Raw genomic sequence first — 10,839 nt, 5'->3', positions numbered from 1 at the left:
GATATGGATCTGGTATAGCACAGAGGGTTGTAGATCAGTTTCAGCTGCTTGGGTGTTCATGAGATTTATAACAGGTCACCAGTTGTGCAACATAGACACAACCCCCAATACAGGAATGGTTTCACAAGTGGAGGCCGCTGACATTTTCCCCTCATCTTTTCTGGCTGTTTTTTCACCAGTTTTGCTTTTAGCTTGGGTCTGTGTCACTACTGGTAGCATGAGGCAACCTGGACCGTACAGAGGTTGCTCAGGTAGCTCCTCCAGGATGAATGCATCAATCAAGCCAGCAAATCTTCTGGCCAATGACAGGCACGCATACAAACATGTGGGGTCCTTACAAACTACTGATTACTATTTTGAATTGCTGGAATGAAATGTGGGCAAAATGAAATTTTTTGGGGGGGTGCCTTTATATTGAGCCCTCTGTAGCTTGATTTTTTTTTTTTAATCAAATAATAATGTGGCAAACTTTCATTCCTAATACATCACCCAGGCCATATCAATACAGATATCCAGCTTTTTTATGCAATGTATAAACTGTTTCCCTGCAATGCTAATAGGGATTTGAATTATCTCCTGTTTTTATTGGAAATAACACATGCAAGGATGGCAGTGCTTTCTGAAGACAAGTAGCACATATCGTTCAGTGAAGGGATTTAATGATGGGCTTAAGTCCCATCAAAGACAGGATTTCACCGTCTAATCCAAGATAATAACTTCTCTTTGCAGTCTGCAACAAACTCAAGCCCGAGGCGGACAATGTGATGTGTGCGGACAATGTGTAGACATGTGATTCCAACACTAGAGGGAGTCAAAGGTTTAATTGTCGTTCAATGTTTTACTTTCTCTGTAAATTAATTTTTGTCCAGTAATTCTTTATGTCCAAGTGAAATTTAAGTCATAATTTGAAATGTTTTCAACAAACTGCATGTATGTGCGTGTGTTGGACTGATACAAAGAAATGAGACAAAGTATATTTATTATTTTAATCCAGCTGTTGGCATTTGCAGTAGTTGTATACAAACAATATAAAATCCCTTGTTTAAAATGAGCCAAAAAATAAGAGCACTTGTTGCCCAATTGACTTAATCTCGAGTTGCAAAGAATTTTTAAATGTTGTTTCTCAAAGCAGAAACAAAACATTTCAATAGTTAAGGGAAGCACAACTGTTCATGACAAGACTTGGTACATTTTTCATCTTATTTGGACAAAGGGAAAATAATTCAAGGTTTGCCTCAAGCTGGACTTTTTCCAGTTACAACTTTAGCATGTGCATTATAATAGAAAAATTATTAGAAAGTTTATGGACCAAAGACTTTTTTTTTTTTAAGTTTTGTTTATAAAATGAGTATGAACCTTTGGTTTTGAGCTTACATATTTACGCTGTCTGGAAATTATTATAAAATCCATCACTCTGAGCAGATATGATGAAACAATAGTTAACCCAAAGAAAGAAACTGAACTGAATGCAAGAAAAAGTGTTGAGGAAGAAGAGTACCACAGGAAGAAAAAGTACTGGAAGATCTGGACTGTATGGAATCCATTATTCTATGACAGAAAGGCTGAGGTTTACACATTTAATCTACATATACATTTATAAATGTAGGAGTAACAATATTAAACTTGATTGTGCATGAAAGGTTTAGAAATCTGAAAGGCAATCATGAAAGATAATCCTGCTTATACTAAGAATTTCTGCAGCATTTACACAACCAAATACATATTTACATAAAAAATGCTTTTTAATGACAGATATCAAAGCATGATGGCTTAAGTGTGCTGGGGCTACTCTCAGTGCTCTGATAGCTACATCCTTACACTGCACTGATTAGTGCTTCTGGCTCTGATGTCATGTGTACATGTCCTGGTCCACCTCCTATCATTTAAATATTATTCCCGTGGCAATCAGATTGCTGTTTATGAACACATCCAGTTCTCCCAGCACTGCAATCTGAGAACTGAATATGTTCTGCTAAAGATTGTTTTCATCTTATGTGTGGTCAGTTAGCCTGAGGTGCATGTGTGAGACAGGAGCCCAGTCTGATGGGAAAGGAAGCATCTATGAGAGGAGGGATGGCAAAATGGCAAAGCACAGAGCTTCAGAAACAAAAAACAAACAAACAAACAAAAACAAACAATGGGGGGGCTGGCTGAATTTATCCCTTTGCTAAAGAAGAGATAAGATTAAAGAGAGCGTAATATAAGCTACAAATTCAACATGAAGTGTGGTGACTTATGTGTTTAATTGCAATCCCACTATCAAGTAAGACTGTTCTTTACGTGTGATAAATGTTAGTGTAATGCCATTCCCATTTTAAGGAAATCAAATGGTGATTTTTCTAGTCTAACATTTTAATCCAACTGAGCCTTCAATGCCCAAGGTCTCAAATACGAGATGGAAACATATTTCTCCCTCAGTCCTCAAAATTTATAGTGTCTGTTGCATTGCATCTGTCACCACCTCTCCTGCCTGAAGCCTCTAAAAGCTTCTGCATCTGCAGTAAGGTGCCCTTTTTAAAGCCCCAAATGTCCAAATACAATATCCACCAAGGCCACTTTACTCCACCAATTTAGAAACTATTGCCATTTATTTGGTGAAAGTCCACCTGCATCATGTTAATACCACTGCTGGCTAATCGAGCCAAGCTCTCTGCAGATAAGGTTTCCATGGTAACGATGGTGTGCTGGTCATTTGCTGAAACCGCTCCGGTGCCGGCTTCTGTTCCTGCTGCAGGCGAAGCAGCGTCAGGTGAGACTGTGGTGGCGGCGTTGCTGCTGGTAACAGTTGGCGGTTTCTTGTTCATATGGGTCTTGACGTGCTTTGAGAGGTGGTCGCTGCGCATGAAGCGTTTGGGACATTCTGTGCACGCAAACTTTTTCTCACCTGAAGAAAGGTAAACAAAAATAAATAAATGCATGTGATAATATCAGACTTTTTGCTGCACAGTCAATGATCCATTTGAGATATGGTAATAGTTGACCCATTGGAGTCAGTCTGTGTGAGCAACCATTTACACTTCTTAATAAAAAGAAGTTTAAACCAGAAACATCTCAACTTTTTCTACCTGTTACTATCTGTGTTCTGGGACTCTCTGTGCTCCTGTACTGATGCTGGTAAACACTGACCTATTCAATCAAGCATGCTGGTGCTGGCGTACACTGTAAAATTACACCCCATTTAATGTGGCAAACACCTATCACACATTGGCTTATTCGGTTTTCACACAGTGAACTCTGGGACATTTTCCAACTTGTAGCACATTTTGTGAGATAGGCCACCTTGGGGCACGACTGTTACACCTGCCGTATTCTAGCATCAATGTTGGATATCTGCACTCACGTGCATTTTCAGTCAATGTCTAGAATAGTTAAAGGCTGCACTGAATTCCTCTGATCTTCACTGTTTTCGCATTAAAGAATAAAAGTGAACTTTCCCCACAGCAGACACATTTGGGAAAAGAGGGCTGTTAATAATAAAACAATGTTGGCTCAGTTCAACTCAGTCATCCCTGCAAGCCATGACAAGTGACTCCGTACAATAACAGGGCCTGAAACTAAAATACGCCAGTTAAACTTATACAATAAAACTAAGTCATCACTTATACCTGTGTGTGTCCTCTTATGGCGCTGAAGCTCATCTGAACGGGTAAATCGTTTGCCGCAGTAAGACCAGTTACAGACAAAGGGACGCTCTCCCGTGTGCCAGCGAAGGTGGGCTCTGAGGTGGGATGTCTTGCCGTAGATCTTCCCGCAGCCAGTGATGTGACATATGTGCTGCTTCTTTTTAGTCGGATCACTGCTTGATGCAATAACCACAAATCATGAGCGTGAGAGAAATTAAAAACAAGTGATATTCAAATAGGTCTCTGTTTAAAAGATTGTGAAAAAACAAGTTTGCTTCAACTTTTTTGTGTAGTTCAGTTTTATAGCTAACAACAACGACTGATTGTTGAATAAATACATGTAAAAAGGAAAATAACATTTAGACAGGAAGACTGCCATAACAGGGCTCTGTAACATACCGTCCTTCTCCATCCTTGCAGAAGGGGCAGGTACATGCTTCTCTACGGTTACGTCGCCCTTGAGGTGGTGGGCTTATATCCTCTTCATCCATAGCTGTATTTTCATCCAAACTTTCTCCACCCGTCTGTAACGGCTGCTCTCCTGTAGCAACGGAAAAGAAAAATGCTAAAGTCTGACATAACATACAAAGTTTATCTAGTGCTTCATTAAACAGCTGCTGCTCTAAAAGCTTAAACCAGTTAAATTTTTACATGTTAGAGATCTAAAATACAGCTCTATAATTTCTGATCCAAAAACCATAGGGTTGAAGAGCTATGCGCTTTCTTCTCATAGCTCCTTATTGGCATAAAACCAAAACAAACAGTACTAATCCAATGTTAGTACAACTTTTTTTCTAAATAAGCTACATTTTCAGTAACAATGACAACTTTAGTCATCTGGTCTTTATCCATTATGCTTAAGTAACTTTAATGACAGAGTAAAATGTAGAAAAATGAGCCATTAACTAAAACAAGTCTAAACAAAGCCTGCTGCAAATGTAACTGCTGGGAGGCATACGATTTCACAACACTGTTAACAGACTCAGCGATTCTTTACAAACAGGGGAATTTGATAACATCTAGCCCAACAAACATGCAGACATACTGGGAGGAGCTGCCAGTGGCCAAACTTGGAAAAAAAAAAAAAAAGGGTAAAAAGAAAAAAAGAAGGGAGGGGTGCAGTTACACCCTTGCTATAACAGAGAAGTCGTGGCTGACCCACAATTGCATGTAATGGGACCAGCATGTGGAGGTACGTAGGGTCAGAGGGGAAACAAAAGCTTTAACAGGAACACAAACATGTGAAGTGGCCTAACGAGGTCAGAAAAGCACTGAACAAGCCAGACTGGTTCAACCAGTATAATTCACTACGTAGGTAAGAGGTGAAGGAATCAATCCAAAGATACAAGATAAAGAGGGAAAGAAAAACAGAAAGTAAATCTAATCTTCCAGGGTAACCATTGTTTACTAAACCCAACTGCAAGTCACATACTTTACAATTACCATGTACACCAAGTTCTTTAACTACCAATTAAACGGAAATTCTAACAAACACAAAAAGTTGTTTGTGTTTAGACAGAATCTAAAATTATTTATGAAAACTAAATGGTCCAAAGAAAAGCATCTAATACAAATGAAAGTCAGATCAACAGGTCTTAAACACACCAACTGCTGATATAGTAACCTGCATGTTATAATAGATGAAAATATTATGCATGCATTTTAACGCTGAATATTAACAGTTAATGAAAATCAGGCCACTGGCTGACCTGCTGTGCTGGCGATGGTGATGGGCAGCTGGTGCATCTGCAGCCCGGACCCCCCGAGGCTGTTAAGATTTATGGTCTGGATCCCTGGGATCTGCACGGTGTTGACGGGTACTCCTCCAGCTGTAGCTGTTCCCTGAGCCTGGCCGAGCTGGGGAAGGGACTGCACGGGTGCCAGTGTGATCTGCGCTCCCGTCGGATTCTGGATCTGAATGGTCTGCCAGGTCACTTGGCCGTTGGGGGCGACGGTGCGCAGCAGGATAGCCCCTGTGTTTGGCATGATTTGAAGATTTTGAAGCCCTTCCTGGCTGAGTGTTGGAGTAAACACTTGACCGCCTGTGGCTGCAACAGTACCGGCCTGGATGGTTTGGAGTTGCGCTCCACCTTGGATAACCTGCTGAGGCTGGATGAGGATTTGCTGTGGCTGCACCCTGTCTCTGTTGTCTGGCTGTATTGGGATACCCAGAGAAGAGGCCATGTTTTGCTGAAAAGTCCCCGTCACAGCTCCATTGCTGTTCTGCTTTTGGGTAACTCCATAAGAAGAGGTCGTCTGTGTAGTGACAGTGGAAGCACTGGTCATGTAGCCGGACTCGCTGTTGGAAGACACTGGCTGTTGTTGCTGCTGCTGCATGAGCTGGTTTCCCACTGCTTCTCCTCCACCATTGGTATCCCCCCCTGCAGCACCAGCAGTGACGGGTAACAAAGTGATGTTTCCATTTAGAGACACAGGCATATTTGCCAAGAACTGGGGCTGGTTTTGTAACAAACCATTGCCTAAACTTATGTTTTGTATGGGTATGGCTCCCTGAATGAGACTGGGCATGGTTATGATGTTTCCTGCTGCACCGGCTCTGTTACTCGCAGTTATGATCTGTTGGCCATTGGGAGAAGACACTATCTGAAACTGCTGGCCTGGTCCTGCTGCGGCAGGCACAGCAGACTCCTGCTGAGCATGTGTAAAATGCAGCGTCTGGCCATCCACTGTCTGAAACTGTGGAATGACCTGGTACTGGATGTTAGGCATCATACCTGATATAGTGGTAAGGACCTGCTGACCCTGCATTGACGGCGCCTGAGCAACTACAAAGGGCTGTTGTTGCTGCTGCTGACCCTGAGAGCTTACAGCTGGCGACAGCACCTGCCTGTTCTTGTTGAGGTCTCCTCCTGACATCACTCCTGAGGAATCTGTGGTGACTGTGTTGGAGCCTGAGGATGCTTGAACACTGAGAGGGTTTACCTGCCAGCTGTTGGCACTGGAGGTAAAAACAGCCTGGTTTAGGTCCAGTTGTTGCTGCTGATTCTGTTGGTGCTGGTCGGCAGGGGAATCGTTCTCTCCTGGGGTGTCAATGCGACTGCATGTGGCTGCCAACAAGGCGAGTGGTGACGGCTGCTGTGAGTCCTGGAAAAAGAATAAATGAAGGAGTACTTAGAAAGTAGAAATATAAGAAATGCAATGTAGAGTTACAAAAAAAAAAAAAAAAAAAAAAAGTAACAGCTGCCAAAATATCAGGATGTTCAAGTAAAGCTGGATACTTGCATGTGATTGAAAGAATACATAATAAAGTTTAGGTGAAGAAGAGAGTGCAGGCAGGGGAGCAGGTGGAGATGAGTGTCTGGGGTGGTTTGTGACAGCAAGAGTGAAGATGGTGCCGCTAACTCAAAGGCAGAAGATGGGACTGGACGTGGCAGAGCTGCATACACACTGGAAGTCAATCACTTGTCGCTGCTTTAAAGCGGACGGCTGGTCACTTGTGGACATTCCACGCTTCTGTTGCCTAGGTAACTCTCTAACGCATTTACCATCAGGTCATGTGCCAATCAGTTGCATTCTTCACTTTCACTTGTAGTCTTGTCCGTGGGTTACCTCAGGTCCCACCCACTTCCTATTGCTTGCGGTTATTTCGCTCATAGTCACCTGAACCCGTGGAATATCATCCACTTTCTGTGGTTTCTAGTCATCCGGACACTGTGAATCACTTCTAGTATGCACGCTGCTTTAAAGTTTCATTGGGCGTGACCAGTAGGGATGGGTTTAGAAATAATATTGGGGGAAAAGTCAGGTGGAGTGAGAGAGAATGTTACAGAGGCGAGCCCAAGATGGTGGACATGCACAGATGAGGAAAAATTGATATATTGGAAAAGGATGCTGAAGACTGAGCTGCCAGGCAGGAGGAAAAGAGGAAGACCACAGAGATTTAGTGAAGGAGGACATACAGAGGGTTGGTAGAGGATGAGGATGTTAGAGATGGGCTGAGATGGTGGTGGATATTTCGCTGTGGCATCCCCTAAACAAGAGGAAGTGTAGCCTGGTTTGGAAAGCCCAGTAACACAGTAAAATGTAAATATTGTCCCACTTTGTCCAACTCACTTTGAATCAGAAAATTACAAATTACAGAGTGAATTTTTAGAGTTTATTTTTTCCTTCCTTGCACATGATTCAGAGCATTTACGATACAAGATTAAATGGTTTAAAATGTCTATTAAAATTATTTTCCAAATTAATTTTCTGATTTAAAAAAATGCAAGTGATGTGGTAGATTAATTAAAAAGAAGAAGAGGGACCTCTTTTCTGGATGTCAGAAATACACACTCCACTACTAACAAGAACTTCATTAATAAAATTAACCCACTTTCTTGCCCTTTCCAGGGGAGTGGGCATCAAAGTGAGGGGGTGTGGGCAGGGGGTATGGGAGGGACCACATTTTTGTGGAGTTGCGGCGGGCTTGGCTTCCCCTCCCCCCAAACCCACCCATCTCCCTCCCACACTTTTAGTTTGCCCTATAAACTGACTCACTCCGCTAGCCACCCCCTCCAAGGCCAGCCAAATGGGCCGAGCGAAATACACACGAAGTGCCGGGGTTTAACGGGAACACCCCGTGTGGGCGACTTTTACCTGCCCATTCCCCACCCCGGTAACATGTGCTCTGGGGAGAAAATCAACAACCCTCACAGACCCCGACACAAACGAGCCATAGAAGCGATCAAACAGATGGGAAGTGCACATGAGTTCAGTCTGGCAGTATCTCCAGTGGATGTGTCCCGTAACCTACTTGTGAATTTGTGTTTCGCTTTTGACTGAAGCCTCCACCGCTCTCCACAGCGGCCATTTCACCCTGCTGCTGATCTGCGGAAGAAGAGTTTTTGTAAGAGTACATCTCCTTAAAGCACTTCACAAGAAAAAAAAACATCACACATCGAAACTTACTACTGCGTGTAATAAAAAGGACGGAACACACGGAACAGCACAGGCCACGAACACACAATAAAAAGGGTGTTTTTCGGGGCCGCTGTGGGGCGATTCAGACAAGAAGTGCAAGAAAATCTAAGTGCTCACAGGGCCAGCTACATGCTAAGCTAACGTGAACTCACAAGTAAAGTGTGAGCTGAAGTGAACGAAATGTTTTCAGCCACCGCTGTAAGTACAACTAGCTGTGAGCTCACATCAGTTGCACGGAGTTAAGTGACACTATCTGCTTACCTATTAATTTAAGTCCAAAAGTAAAGTTACAAGTGACCAGTTGGTTAATTGTTGTTAGCCGTGTATTTAAAAATTAGCGGGTTTGTAACCTTAGTTGGTCACTTTTTAAAAAAAAACAACTCGGCATTTCGTTATCGGCACACGCCACATTTACGACACGGAACACATTGAAAACAACGTACTTCCACTCTACTCCTTACTGTTCAGTTATCGGTTCGTCCACAACATGCCAGTGAGTTTAAAAAGTTCACTTACTGCTCATAATTTGAAGACGGGAGGAGTTTCGCTGCTCTTTTTTCTGCTTGACAACTTTTCACAACTTCACACTAACTTGACGCCCCCCCTTCTTTGAAGGAGAACAGTGGGTGCGTTCGATTTATGAACGCGGCAGCCTGCCCACGTCGGGGAGAACACGCGGTATAGGTTTTTAACAGGCTTATCGGAGAAAGTATTGACGAGGAAGTCATTAAATGAAAGTAGCTCCCCTATACAGCTCAAGTCCAATTCCGTTTAATTCAAACATCTACGACCTAATTATTATCCCTTTTAGTTCTTAGTACAATATTCTTCGGTAGAAAGTATTTATCTAATATCAAAAATACAAGAATACGAGTGGAAAAATCTCCCAGTCGAAATAGGTAACCATATATTCAACAATGGGCGTTTTGCCATATTAAAAATTAAACTCACCCCCTGTTCGCTGCACTATCGCACTGTTCCCATGAATAAAAGAAGCACACCCTTTTAAGAGCCTCTTTTGAGCAATCGCTTCTTTTCTCCAATGGAGAAGGGCGTTTCTGCCAACGAGTATCAGTCGGACAATGTAATTGGGCTAGAGGCAGAAGACTGGGCGGAACCAAGCACTGTAGGTTGTACCCCTGAGTATGATTGACGTTTGGTTATCTTTTTCCGCTTAAAAGACGCCATGAGTAAACAGTTCTCGGAATATGGGCGATCGCCTTTATTCGGTCAGATACTTGAGCCTGTGTTGTCCATCTGAGACATTAAGGCTCGTGTATTGGTTTGAAAACGGAGGTGGGAAAGGAGGAAGGCCGCATGGGTATTTAAGTCTTGCCTCCGTGGCCACTGGCCACTCCCTGGTGGCGCCCGGTGGGTCGGGAAACGGCAAGGAGGCGGGAGGAGTTGGCCAGGGTGGCGGTGAAGATTTCCCCATCACACGCACACACTGGCTATGAACCGCGCGGGGAGGAGAAAATGGCTCGCCTGTGGGAGGGCTTGTATTATTAGGATTCGTGAGGGGGCTGTCAATACGGCAGCACATGTGCCCGTGTAAACAGGAGAGAGAGGGTGGAGCCCATCCCCAGGCCAGTCCTGCAGCCACCCACCTCTGTGTGAACTCCATCACTGACACTTCTTCAATTAGACGCAGATATGGATACCGTTAAAGAGAGGCTTTTCATCATATACTTTACTATGCAGACAATCATAACATCAGCTTTTTGTCCAGTATTAGCCCAGAAAGTAACATCACTACAGCATTTCATAAAATACAGTACTGTCCTTACAACAGATAAATAAAACTACAGCCTACATGCAAAATATCTGAAAAACTTGTAAATGTGGACCCACAGTTATTTTCAGAAACCATTGCTCCTGCGTTTCAATGGCACAGTTTGTTTTTTTAAATTAACAGTTTCTACATTAAGTGATTTTTTGTGAATATTTAAAGGAAAATACTAGATATGCATCATAGTGGAAAATGTTAACATTTATTTAAAACATGACTTTTACAGCTTTTTACCTGTAGGTGATTATTAAAAAGTAAGAATAATCAAATAAAAAATGTTATTTATTAATCAGGTGACAAATGTTGATTAATAAATAGCCTAAATCAGGGGTGGGCAATTCATTTTAAGGTTATAATAAAATTCAATAAATACTGGGCAGAACTGAGTTCAACTCATTCGTATCTTTACTGGTTTCATTAAATGACGCTTATTTTCACATTTTTTGTACTTTACTGCATGGATAGTCCTGATTTCTGAATACTCTAAATCCCAGGACTGCCCTC

General features: G+C 42.5%; 1 protein-coding gene across 2 annotated transcripts; it reads right to left on the bottom strand.

The window, feature by feature from the left end:
- Nucleotides 1–1,374: 1,374 nt before the first annotated feature.
- Nucleotides 1,375–9,118, bottom strand: sp1 (sp1 transcription factor). 2 transcript variants are annotated; one of them, XM_085354716.1, is made up of 6 exons: nucleotides 9,063–9,118; nucleotides 8,380–8,453; nucleotides 5,333–6,728; nucleotides 4,023–4,164; nucleotides 3,606–3,796; nucleotides 1,375–2,884 (listed from the first exon to the last, which is right to left on the bottom strand). In XM_085354716.1, exons 1-6 carry the CDS (start codon nucleotides 9,067–9,069, stop codon nucleotides 2,571–2,573), a joined length of 2,124 nt encoding a protein of 707 aa, XP_085210842.1. In that variant the 5' UTR covers nucleotides 9,070–9,118; the 3' UTR covers nucleotides 1,375–2,570. The 2 variants fall into 2 exon arrangements, with proteins under 2 accessions (XP_085210842.1, XP_085210843.1); XM_085354717.1 differs by lacking the exon at nucleotides 9,063–9,118 and adding an exon at nucleotides 8,990–9,051.
- Between the last annotated feature and the right edge of the window lie 1,721 nt (nucleotides 9,119–10,839).

The sequence above is a fragment of the Diplotaxodon limnothrissa genome, linkage group LG5, assembly GCF_057381915.1.
Source record: "Diplotaxodon limnothrissa isolate DT_005_m linkage group LG5, D_limnothrissa_male_GT1.1, whole genome shotgun sequence".
Lineage (NCBI taxonomy): Eukaryota > Metazoa > Chordata > Actinopteri > Cichliformes > Cichlidae > Diplotaxodon > Diplotaxodon limnothrissa.
This window is presented reverse-complemented; position numbering and strand designations above follow the sequence as displayed.

Excerpts from the sequence above, each read along its gene's own strand:
- sp1 (XM_085354716.1), bottom strand. Across the intron at positions 6,729-8,379 it reads AGCGAAACACAAATTCACAA|GACTCACAGCAGCCGTCACC; the intron begins GTAGGTTACGGG and ends TTCTTTTTCCAG. Across the intron at positions 3,797-4,022 it reads TGCAAGGATGGAGAAGGACG|TGATCCGACTAAAAAGAAGC; the intron begins GTATGTTACAGA and ends TGCATCAAGCAG.